The sequence below is a fragment of the Sparus aurata genome, chromosome 4 (assembly GCF_900880675.1).
Source record: "Sparus aurata chromosome 4, fSpaAur1.1, whole genome shotgun sequence".
Classification (NCBI taxonomy): Eukaryota; Metazoa; Chordata; class Actinopteri; order Spariformes; family Sparidae; genus Sparus; species Sparus aurata.
This window is the reverse complement of record NC_044190.1, coordinates 8,157,323-8,170,305: the sequence shown is the minus strand read 5'-3', so window position 1 is coordinate 8,170,305 and position 12,983 is coordinate 8,157,323. Positions and strand designations below refer to the sequence as shown.

Here is a 12,983-nt window from a genome sequence, read left to right as displayed (position 1 = left end):
ATCAATGTACGTGCAAACCCTTGAGTTAGATGAGGAATTTAAAATTAAACTTCTGATAAAGAAATCTTGACGAAAGATGAGTGTCATGTGGTAGCGGGTAAAGTACATCTGAAGTGCTGGTATGTTCGCGGAGCTGTGTGAACTCTTATGTAACAGGTTTGTGCTCACGTTCCTGTCACGTTCATGAACTGGTCGACAACATACTCAAATGATCATCTACACACATATGAAACGTTGAGAAATGATTTGATTTGGCCTCTTAAGTAACAAAAATAAACACGGCGAAAAAACCGTACATTATATTTGTATTTATAATGAAATATAATATATGAAAAATCACTCATTGTAACGTTTCACTGATAGGGGGCGTGGAAACTGCCTGACATACAGCCCAAACGCGACGTCATCGGTGGATTTGGACCAATGAGAGCGCCGGTATGCTAATTCCAGAATCTTCTCGGAAGTGGAGTCTGTGATGATGTCGGAGCGGCCGCTGCTGCTTTAGCTAGTGTGGCTAGCTTCAGCTCTGTGAACCAGAGGGCGTCAGTCTACGGCAGCCATGGTGTAGAGGAGCGTAAAACAAACAAACAAACGACCAAAACAAAACAACACAATGCAACGACCTTAATCGAGGCCTGTCGCTTTGGAGCAGCAAGGAGGTGATTCATCTCCCCCGCAGCCGAGGTAAGAAAGCTAAAGATGCTGCTTCTGTCTGAGGTTTATTAGTGCTCTCAGATGATGTTACCTCGTTAGATCGATAATTAACGGCAGGAACACGGACCGTTAATGACTCTGCCCTCTTGGGGCAGGCTAGATGAGAGTTAATTAAGAAAAAAAACGAGGTAACGGGACTCGGTTTTTGTCTAAATGTTGCCTGAATGTGAATTTCCTGCGCATCATATCCAGGGTGGTCAGCGAGCTCATCCCAGAGAGCGGTTTGGTTTTCATTTTCCGGGACCTGAACGGTCATACTGACGGAGATGCTGCGTAGACTGTCGGCCTGCTCTCAGATAACCAAAGCACAGATTCATAGACTAACCCCCCGTGTTTTCATCCAGTAAAGTGCATATTTATAACCCCTTTCTCTCTAGGTTAGCATAATAAATAAATGTACCCATCATGGTGTAAACTCCTCTCTGGGTTGTTATGAGTCGTGACTAAGAAGAACGATGTAGCGTTGATGTTAGCAGCTGTTCTGTGGCGTGGTTTGTGGATTAAAATACACCTTCTCACGTACGTTAGCTACAGACAGCTGTCACAATATTCACCGGGTTTGTTTGCGGTGGGTGGGACAGTATTAGCTGTGTGGATGTTTGATGAAATATGCGATGGAGCTAATTTTATGCAGCTGGGTGCCGTTTCTGTTTGGGCTGAGCTGTGTTGACAGGTGTACAAGATTTAACGCTATTTCCTAGGTGATGATCTTGGATATAAAGTGCCTTTTTTTTGTGGTAACACTCCTAAACAAATAGAGTAGACACTGTCGGCAATCAGTTGAAGTTGTGCTGATGTTTATTTTTAAAATCAGGCTGTATAATAATGTTATTATGAGGAGACCTAGAATATGAAAGTGTTTGTCGTCATTCATTCACAGTAATAACGTTACCACCACACATAGATACACTAGGAAAGGGAGCATTTTTAATCTAGAAATCTTAGATTAATATAAACGGTCAAAGAGAGCAACATTTGCACGCGCTCCAACCAAATGTTACAAGTTATGAGTAGATCCGCTTTACTCACCAGTCAAAATTAAGAATAATTGACTGAGTGGCTGGTAAAATGTGAACATCTACTCGTGATTTGTTGGTGATCAAGACTGTTAGTTTTGGGCTGGTTTGAGGTCAGACACACTGGTGTAAAGCAGTAATCCATCCAGGTGCTGTAAATATGTTGGTTATTACTGATTTGTCTCTAATTACCTCTGACTACCAGTCAAAAACACACCAAGTTATTAAGATTAGAATAGATAAAAGCACTTACACATCATGAATTCGAAGCTCTGGACAGTGTTTTTTCATAGTAAATGACAAACAATCAGTCCAGTGTCATAACTCACGAATTAGAGTTTAATCATTTCAACACTTAATTGAATCACTGTGGTGAGGCCGCACTTACTGGAACATATTACATGGAAAGACAGAGTAAGAGTGAATAAAAGACATATTATAAGGTCGTGTTGTCGAGGCATTTAGATGAGACCTCAACACAGTTCGAGGAAATAAAAATGGAAGAGGGCTCAATGTATTTACTTTGTTTGTTGTTTTGTATCTAGGTTTGACCACATCACTGTGACGTACCATTGACAGAAGCTTGGAACAAGTCGTTTTTGGAGGCTAACTTGAACAAAAAATGTAAGTAAAAGCGACGTTTTTTCAACCTGTTCTTGTATTTATTACACAAGATGTGTAATAAATCATGGTCTGTAGTAATGGTAGCAACACTCGGCACATTTTGTTTTTATGGCATATTTATGTGGCTACTTGATGAGAACAATGTGAAATGCTGTCGTCTATTTTTGGGAAATCCTGAACCACAACTTCCCCTTTTTGCAATAACAGGAGACGTTGTGTCCTTTGTGTACTCTTGACAGTTCCTCTTCTCTTTCCCATCATCTCACAGCTGGGAAGACTTTGTATAGTGCTTTGAATATATATGTAACATTTGCGTAAATGTGTTAAGATAAAACCGTATTGGTGTTGTACATCTGTCACCTGTCAGTAAAATGTCAGGACCAGTATCCCTTATGTAGCGAGCCTTTCTATTGGCCCTTTGTATGCTGTAATGTAATTAAGGGGAGTGTGTTAAATAACTGACTGTGCCTTATCTGACTGACTCTGTATTCCCACAGATCTGTTGCTACAGCGCCTTCAGCACCATCAGGACTATTTAGGTCAGTCAGACATCATACATTTTTCTTTTTTCTATTATAAAAGGTTAGTTTGGGTTAAATTTAAATATACTAGTCACTTTTATATCAATGTTAGCAGATGTTACATGATATGAGAAGTAAGACCTTCCTTGTCTCTCACGATTTCCTATACAAGCCTGAGGACGATTTGTTCAAGTTGTTAAATGCAGCACGACTGTGGATTTCTTTGGGACGGCGTCTGGTTGCATTTTCCGCGACACTCAAAGAAAAGGATTTGACTTTATGCTTCATGTTCCCGAGTGCATCGTCTCAGTGCCTCTCTCCCCTCCGCTAATAGAGAGCAACAGTAGCTAATGTTAGTTTAGAAATGGAGTCTACTTACATAAAGTGATGACAGGTGTCTCTGAGCCCTTTCAACCAAGAACTCAAGAGATTAATTTTATCATTGTGTACCAGTTTAGATAATTGAAGGGAGTTGTGTTCATTTTATTTGTAAAGATATCTATGATTGAAATGTGAAGTTTAGATGAAATTGATTAGATTAAAGGAAAAGTATTGAAAGAAATGTGGTCCACTGTTTTGTTTTTCCAGAATCATCATGAACACCCACGAGTCAGACGTGCACACCATCTCCCCGGAGCTGCCGGCGATGTTCGACGGCATGAAGCTGGCGGCGGTGGCCACGGTGCTCTACGTCATCGTCCGCTGCTTGAACCTCAAGAGCCCCACCGCTCCCCCCGACCTCACCTACCAGGACACGGCCCTCAACCGCTTCCTTCTCAAGTCCTGTCCACAGCTGACCAAAGAGTGAGTCCTCAGTGTCTTTCTCTAAAGGCATAACCGTGGAAATGCTTCGCCTGCCATCTGGGGCAGCAGTGGAGGTAGCAGTTTATCTGGCAGGGGTCCCATCTGTCATCAGTTTTCCTGAGTGTGCCACATGTCTGTACCAGAGAAGTCTGGCTTCAGCTCCGCCATGAATTATACACCAGTCTGTGTTTTCGGGGTTATCAAAAAGGTAGCCTGGGTTTGTTTGTCTCAGATCACAAATATAGACTCATTCACCGTAGGACCAGGACATTTGCATATATGATGATGCATGTCTCCCCCTCAGGCTGTCTCTGTCTACTATAATTTGAATCTTCCATTAGATATATAATAACTGATGCAAACCGGTGGTTGTCGTTGTCCCAGAGCAGTGCGAAGCAGGTATTCCCTGTGTAGGTTAAACCAGGTCAGCATTGCAATGTCCTGTCCCGTGGTCTGCTGGGTGTGAAGCACTCCATAGTGACTTTCAGCTCTGTATGGTGTCCCCCTTCAAGCCTTCATCACGAGTGTCTGCTTATATAACCGATTGTTACAGAGCCCTTTGCCTTTCAGCTGCAGTGTCAGTGAAGGCCACACTGATGTTGACATTTGTGCCTGGATTGTTATAATTCCCCTTCTGAACAGCCATATTTTACTCAGTGTGTAGCTGAACTGAATTAATTGAAGTCTTGGACCCTGTCGGCATCATCTGTGTGGGGTCTCTGTGTTGCTGAGGGTTCATGCTTGTTTGTTGCTCCTGATGACATCCTGCGGCGTTGCGTAACAGATCAATTTCACAGCGGAAGGCACAGGAGGGATGTTGTGAGGTTAACAGAGTCAACAGCGTTTTTGTTTGGCTGCTTTTGGGGAAATGCGCACCAGGGTTAACGTAGGACGATACGGCACAGATTACTTTTTCTTGATCTGTATGTTTGTATTAGCTTGTTTTATCTGTATCCAGAGCAACTTATTTTGCCTTTGGTAGTGAAATTTAAAAGAAAAAGTCTGATGCGTATCTGCTGATTGTTGACAGATATTCCTCTTGTTGACTGTTGATAAGATGACGCTGACTGATAGTAGACAATGTTACCTGAAGTGTGACATTATTTTGTTCTGCCACATTCATGAGTTACTGACTCGTGACATTCCTGCTGTCAGTTTGAAAAGACTATCTAGTGGTGCTAGTCTCTGTAGCGCTATTTATTCATCTAGATTGTTTTGGTGTGAGTTGCCGAGTTATCTGCCTTCTTTGAATATTATGGAACGTTTGAACAACTCAACAGCAATGTCCCTTTCGAGAAGTCATGACCAGGTTACTCAAGTTAATCCAAAGACCTTGTTGTGAGCAGTTTCATTTAGAAGCTTTTGCTCTGTAAACATGACTGTCGTCCTCCTTGACAGAGCTGGACTGTTACCTAGCTTAGTTAGCTCAGTTTGCTAGCCTCTCCTCCATGTCAGGCGGCTCCCCTCAAAAGGAAGAAAATGTTTTTCCCTTTGGGGTGAACTGTCCCTTTTAAAAACTGCTCAGTTATGTTTTTTTATAATGAAGATTTCTGTGTATCCCTGGCACAATATGAGGAATAAATAACAACAAAAGCAAAATAAACAACAACAGTAAACACTGGCATAAGCTATCGGCTAAATTGTTATTTTAAACATCCCAGACAGTATCAGCCCAGAATGTTTGCACCCCTATTAAGGATAGTGTTAATGATTTAACAGTAAAGCAGCAGAAATGTTGCATATATCAAGACAGCAGCCGACTTTAAACAGACCAATCCCTGAAAACTATATATTCAGAAACGTGGTCAAATAAAGTAAACAGCAACAGAGCAACAGACAGGTCAAAGTGAAAAGAGGAAAGGAAACATAAATGAGGGCAAAGACTGCTGGATAGATTCCAGCTCAACGCATTTACTGTCAGTAATATCTGCCTTCTAGGTATATTATCCACCAGACTTCCCTCTACATATATTGTTCTTTAGTATTTCTATATGTTCGTTATGTATTTATTAGTTTATTTGACAGGGACCGCACATGTAGGCATTGTTACATTTAATTGAAATGTAACTGGTGCACAGTCTATGGGACTTCTGATATGCAGTCTTTGTCTCTGGTTGGGCCTTTGAGGAATAAAACACTTGATACAACTCTCTTTAAAGAGACATAAAATCTAACAATGAAAAGACACAGACAAACAGCCGCCACAGACATTGATTGTAACAATGAATAAGACCAACATTGAAGAACAGGGAGTAAAAATAATGACTAGGAACAGATAAAAAAAAATCAGAGAGAGAAAAACGTCATTAGTTCTGTTATCATTAGTGCTTGGTGATTTCCCAGCTCTCTAGTATCAAACGCCTGAGACTTCACTCCTGGACTTTGATCCGGACTTTAGATCTTTGCTTCATCAAACCACAATGATGCGTCCGTTTCCCCTCTCCGTTACCTAATAGCTTTCAAAGACAACATCACACGCTGCATGAGAAGGTGACATTTACCAGAGGAAGTCTCTGTTATTCAAATTCAAACAAAGGGCTTGTCAGCCACATACATGTTCAGATCAGAGCCTGCTGTCACTCACAAGGTCGTTTAATACAGAGACTGGGACTCAACAATATGTTGAGGTTTAATGTAAGGTTTGTGTGCTTCAGTAATATCGAAGGCTGCAACTAATGATAACTTTATTTGTTAATTTACCTTCAGTCCACTTGATTGATCAATGGACTGATCTTTTCCGCTGTCATAAATGTGCAAGAGTAAAAAAATGTGACACATCAGATAAACATCGATGTCGACTATCAGTCAGCGTCATCTTCTCAACAGTCGACAGCGGGAATAGTTTCCAGTTTCGATATTTGACTGATACATCAGTGCAACTCTGATCCTGAACAATCAGTAGATACATATCTTTTTCTTTTATATTAAACTGTTAGAGGCAAGATAAGTTCAATTTGATCAAATTAGATTGATTAAGGGACTAATCTTTGCAGCTGTAGTAAAACTCTTCAGTTTACCCTGAAATTGAAGCATCAAAAATGTATTTTTTTGGGCTTATTAAAAGGTATTTTTCAAACTGCATCGGTTAAAACTACCAACAGAGATAAGAGCTGCTTGTGATGTATGTTGTCTCTTGGTGAACTCAACTAACGTGTCCATGTGCTTATCCTCCGTCCACATTACAACAATGAGGTTATCCTCTTCCCGTAGTCATAGATTAACGCTGCCGAGTACCTTCTGGAAAGGTGTGGTTAAGCTTCAGCTCCCCCACACAGCACATGCTAGAGGTGATTACATTATCAGCAGACTACTTCTAATAGAAGTAGTCTGCTTTCCGATTGACTGTTCTATTGTGTAATAGTGTACGTCGTAGGTACAGTAATTGTGGGAAGGATGCGGCAACCAAGAGTTAAAGGTTGAAGGGCTTGTGTGACTGTTAATGTAATTGAGCCCTTTGCTTTCTGAAGCTACTTACTGTCTCTGTGTTGTATACACACAACTAATGTCCACGTCTGTGCTCGAGTTTAAAGTTCTGCTGCTCTTGTTTATCTCATCCCCTCCCAAGATGGCCCGATCTTCATCACTTCATTGTCAACAAGAAAAAAAATGCAGATAGGATGTTACATAATCGAAGGAGAGTGAGGAAAATGAGACCAAATGTTTGCTAATGTGTAATTTGTAAAAACTGTGAACAAGGCAGATTTCTTCTGTTAAAAGCTTGTCTTATATGAACTTAGATATTCTTGAATTCCCCTTCACCACCTTGTTGTGGCTGCAACCTTGCATAAAAAGCAGACAAATTGTTGTTTTGGCTCTTATTATGAGGTATGATTATGCATTGATGTGCTGTTCCTTTTTATAATATGATAAGCATCACCTTAACGGGTTTTCCTGTCAAGTTGTTCTTTTGGTCTCAGCGTTGAAATAAGATGGTGATTCATGATAATGCACAACAAAAGGAACAATATTTCAAAGGAATATTACGTAATCCAAAGGCTTTGACTCCTGCAGCTAACTCCTACAGAGGCGTCGCTGGAATGCAAGTACTCAGCTCCTCAAAACAAGAGCAACACACTGACGTTAAACATTGATGTCTGCTGGGAGTTTCAAAAGCTGCTGCAGAAATGTGACTGTATACAAAATATCTGCCAGACTGTTCATGTCATTAACCATCAATGCAAATGTATTTGCTCAGGATAACAATATGTTAAAGTCATTTCTGGGAACTGACTTTGTGCTCTTGTTGAATGCATTGCTAGAGCCGGCTCATCTTTCTAGATCAGATTTAATAGCAGAGTCGTATTTTGTGTTTTCCAGGTACATTCCTCCCTTATTGTGGGGTAAGAGCGGTCACCTCCAGACGGCACTGTATGGGAAACTGGGTCGGGTGAGCTCACCTCACCCCAGTGGAGTCAGAAAGTACTTACCCATGCAGGATGGGGCCACATCGACCTTTGACCTCTTCGAGCCAATGGGCGACCATCGAACAGGAGGTGAGGCGTTTGATCAAGATCTACGTTTACTTAAACAACAGCTAATTCTTGTTGCCTGCTAGATGATGGCTGATTGACTCTTTACTGTGATGCCAAACATAGAAATCTCACATTTTGTAGTTCTCTGTTTAATGTGCGTGATCCGTCAACTTTTCAATGAAAAGTAGCTGTCCTCACTAGTCAGCGCCAGAGATACTAGTCCTTTAAACTTATTTTGAAAATGGTCACAATTAAATGACATATTGTTGTATTTTGCACTAAAATATCATGCATGTCCTTTGCGTCCAAGATGTTTTTGTGTGATTGGATTTTGATTATTGAAGAATTTGCTTTATCTTTTCAAATGATTGACAGGTCTAAGTTTATACTTCTGCGAAAACATCAGGGAAATTGGTCATTAGGTTCATCCCTAATTGTAATTCTATTTTTAGGTTTTGTAATTCTACTTCTGCTACTTCTGTCTAGTCTGTAGTCCGCTGCTGACCTTCCTGAAGTTTCTCCCACCTTGTTGTTCCTGATAAAGGTTTACCTTATCTAATTCGAGGGTCAGGCATAGAGGCTTGTTGCATGTTGGACAGATTACAACTTGGACTTGGCTGTACAGATAAACTGATCAATTACATCCACTTCTGTTATTATGTCCAACTTTAAATGTTTTTATCAGGTTTTCCACTTCTGCAGTTCTAATACTTAAAGCCTTAAGTCATTGATCTTTAAACAGCATGTTTATATGTGAGAAGGGTGTTAAAGATTCCTTTCTTTAAATGCCTCAGCTGAACTCTGACCCATCAGCTCAACTCTGACCTCACGATCTTCTCCAAAAGCTTAAGACTCACATGACCTCTGGTTACAAAAAAGTATCGTTACTATTTCGATTCTGTTTTGCTGAAGCTATCTTTGACAAACAGTCTAATCCTTTGTTTTAGATCGGCTGCAGAGCTCTGCAGAGCTTGAACCTTTTCAATATACTGATGTGCTGTTTAGGAGAGTGAAATGTTCTTGATCTTATCTGTGCTGACATTTTTCTCTCTCTGACCCATCTGCCTGTTTTACCAGATGACATCACCATGGTGATATGTCCTGGTATTGGTAACCATAGTGAGAAGCATTACATCCGAACGTTTGTGGATTATGCTCAGAAGGACGGTTACCGCTGCGCCGTGCTGAACCACCTGGGAGCTCTCCCCAACATCGAGCTCACCTCTCCACGCATGTTTACCTACGGTGAGACCCATGATCTGACTTCAAGTTTACTTTACTACTGAGAAATGAACCTGTAATAGGATTTCCAGTAAACGTTCGAATAATTTTGTTAATTTTGCAGATTTTCCACATAAAATTATACCTTTTTAATAGTGAACTTATTTTGGGTAAATTTTGGTTAAAGTTTGGTTAAAGTATGCCCGATTAATTAAACTGAACAGCAGCACAATCTTTCTCCATCCAGTATCCCATTAAATAGCAATAAAGTAAAATTACAGCCCTCTGCACGCGCAATGCATTCTGCTCACATGCTCAGCCCACACTGGCAGCAGAACTGAACTGTCTGAGCCACAAGCTTGCTTGCATGGCCGCCTGTGCCATCAGTGTATGAATGATAGTGTGAATATGTGAATGTGACACGTGTGGTGAAGTGCTTTGAGTGGTCTGCAGACTGGAAAGGCGCTATAGAAATACAAGTCCATTTAGAGCACAGCTGAAATATATGTTAAGCGTAGTTTTTGAAAAAATGATATTGTTTTGTTGCAACATGACTTCATTTTGATATGACCTGGTCTAGTTAAAGGTATTTTAATATCATCATCTTCCTTCATATAGACAAATCTCAGTACAAGATCATTGCAAAGTAAAATGTAAAGGGCTATATGAGCTACTACAGCTCACAAAGCTTGTGCATTTTCCAACCGGAGCTTAAATAAAAGCTCTAATAGAGACACAAATTTAATACCCTAAGCTGAAGGCACCTTCAGCTGGAACTGCTGAGCAAGAGAGAAATGCTCCATCCACTATAGGTGTTATGTATTGATTGGTAACAGTAACTGTCGTCCATCCAGGTTGCACATGGGAGTTTGCATCCATGGTTGGCTACATTAAGCGGGCGTATCCACAGACCCAGCTGATCGTGGTGGGCTTCAGCCTGGGTGGAAACATCGTGTGTAAGTTCCTGGGCGAGAACAGGACGAACCAGGAGCGAGTGCTGTGTTGTGTCAGCGTCTGTCAGGGGTACAGCGCTCTCAGGTGGGTTGGTGTACTCTCATCTCTTAATTAAAATGCATTGTGTCACCAAAGCCCCTTTATAACCCCGGCACTTGATGTCCATACATTTCTAAATATAAATGAATCTCGGCATAATGCCACAAAAAGTTCCTGGTTGTGTAATGTAATCATATATTAGTGACAGGTTTACGGAGTGTCTCCTGTCAGCTGTCGCTCAGCTATTCTATTTTCTATTTTTGTCTTGATTGATAGCTGTTTTGCTGATGTTTTTGAAGACTGTCTTTAAACACAACCAACAAGAAAAACAAGTTGTCAAAGGTCGTCATGAAGGGCCATCTGCCTCAGAGTTGTCTTTACTGCTCTGTACATGTCATTTTTTCTACTGTTTGCTCTAACTTTGTCATGTGGATGGTTTGTGTGTGTTCTTTATTGTGGACCTTTTGCCGGAACAGTGCAATGAACTGAACTGGCTGTCCCGACAACAAGCCCAGAATAACTTGTCGTGTACATAGAGTCACATTTGAGAAACACACAGGACAAACAAATCCATTACGACTGTTTTTAAACCAGCAGAGCATGTGGGTGTTAGAGGAGAGTCTGCTCTCTGCGTTCACGTTGGACCGAGCCACACCTTCTGTGCTTTAAATGCAGCCAGCGTCTCTTGGCACACATGACAGGCTGGGTCTGTTAAAGTTTGGATGTGGGCACTGGCCAAGGGTGTGTTGCAGGTTTTTTTTTTTTTTTTTTTCCATTTAATGGAGTCTCCTTTCGTCCAAACCTTGGCTGGCCCTTCTGTCAGTATTGAGAGCTGTGACTGTACCTCTTTTCCACAAATAATGTGTGATTAACAGATCACACTTCCGATCATTTTTCTAGTTGTATTTCCCCTTAAATTGTATCAAAATGTCAGACAGAAAAACAAGTTATCTACTGGTCAGATATTTGCTGTTAGTTGTAGTGCTGGTTTGGTCTCTCTCTGTCAGTGAGCTGCATACTAATGCCTGACACCATTGCTACTCTCTCCACCAGCGTGACTCTTTGTCCGGTGGATTACACAGGACATTTGGTGTGTTGTTTGGAATGCAGACAGGCTGCACAAAGCTCACTTCCTGTGTGTTTGTCTGTCTTTATCTCGCAGGGCCCAGGAAACATTCCTGCAGTGGGACCAGTTCAGACGCTTCTATAACTTTCTCATGGCAGACAACATGAAGAAAATCATCCTCTCACACAGGTATCACTGTTGGTCCATGTTAATATAACTGACATCATGGTTTGTCAATCCTGTAAACATGCCCTAATCCTCCACATAACAACTACGGCTCAGTCTGTAGATGCAACAAAGAAGTTTTCAGTTTTTCTTTGTTTCAAAAGATCCAATTCCAGAATAATGAAAAGTATATTTCTATTAACATACTGAGGTTAAATTTAAGTTTACACACCATCTAAACTTATTTTTGCTTTGCTGAGTTATTAATGGTAATCAAGCAAGGGACATCAGATATAAAGCACCTTTTGAGAGAAGGGATGTCACAAAGTTCTTCATAGAGGCATTAATGTATAGACATACTGTACATATTTAGCATGAGATGATAAAAAAGTCATGTCCCGATTATCCTGGCCAAAGCAACTGTAATTCACAGTATCCTGATACTCATCCAAATATGATTAAAGTGGCATCAAAACATAGAAATTCACCACAATCAGTGTTTTTGTCATGGTCCACAATATCTGACATACTGGTTGAGTAAATGACTGCACATTGAGGATTGGTTGAATTAAACATTTCTCATAAATAATGATTGTTTGTGTGTCTTTTTACTTGTTCCAGGCACAGTCTGTTCAGAGGGAGCTCAGTTAAAGTGGTAGATGCAGATCTCAGTCGGCTGTACACAGCGACGTCTCTCATGCAGATCGACGACAACATCATGAGGTGTGTGGAGGAACAAAAAAGAGAAAGTTACATTTCTCAGCGATTTATTGTTATCTGTGTTATATCTGATGCTTGCAATAAGGTTCATGGTGAGAGTATGAAATGTCTATGTTAAGCGAATTACATAAACTTTCTTTTTTTCTTGTGTTTCAACAGAAAATTCCACGGCCACAGCTCTCTCAAAGAGTACTATGAAAAGGAGAGTTGTGTACATTATATTCACAATGTAAGATTTGCATACGCTTCACAACATCTCGTATTATGTTTCTGTCTTTCGTCTCTTTGGGTATTTGTTAGACATATGTATTTTTATTCTCCAGGTAAAGGTGCCGCTGCTGTTAGTGAACTCTGCAGATGATCCTCTGGTCCATGACTCACTGCTCACCATCCCTCGCACGCTAGCAGGTAACTAACAGCAACACGTTTCATTACAATAGCAGTAATATTTGTCCAAAGTGACGTACAATAAGTTCATTTGTCACAAGAAATGTTGAATGCTGGGAAGGGAGTCATGGTGAAGTGTACAAATGAGTATTGAGTTTTAGAAAATCCTTAGAAGCTATTTTAAACATGTTAACTGTAGCAACCATTTCAGTAATGGGGACAAACAGTGAGTGAGGTAGTGGGCGTGTTGTTGTCATGCTGTGGCTCGGCAACAGATGCA

At 40.7% G+C, this 12,983-nt stretch overlaps 1 protein-coding gene across 1 annotated transcript in view; it reads left to right on the top strand.

Annotated features, from left to right (window-relative positions):
- The first annotated feature begins 436 nt into the window (after positions 1–436).
- Positions 437–12,983, top strand: part of LOC115580351 (monoacylglycerol lipase ABHD2) — a 21,234-nt gene continuing 8,687 nt past the window's right edge. The window contains exons 1-11 of the mRNA XM_030414625.1: positions 437–684; positions 2,276–2,354; positions 2,852–2,893; positions 3,464–3,679; positions 7,997–8,172; positions 9,229–9,396; positions 10,227–10,410; positions 11,528–11,620; positions 12,218–12,319; positions 12,476–12,545; positions 12,640–12,724. Coding sequence (XP_030270485.1) covers positions 3,471–3,679; positions 7,997–8,172; positions 9,229–9,396; positions 10,227–10,410; positions 11,528–11,620; positions 12,218–12,319; positions 12,476–12,545; positions 12,640–12,724 — 1,087 coding nt within the window. The 5' untranslated portion in view covers positions 437–684; positions 2,276–2,354; positions 2,852–2,893; positions 3,464–3,470. The remainder of the gene's footprint in view (positions 685–2,275; positions 2,355–2,851; positions 2,894–3,463; positions 3,680–7,996; positions 8,173–9,228; positions 9,397–10,226; positions 10,411–11,527; positions 11,621–12,217; positions 12,320–12,475; positions 12,546–12,639; positions 12,725–12,983) is intronic.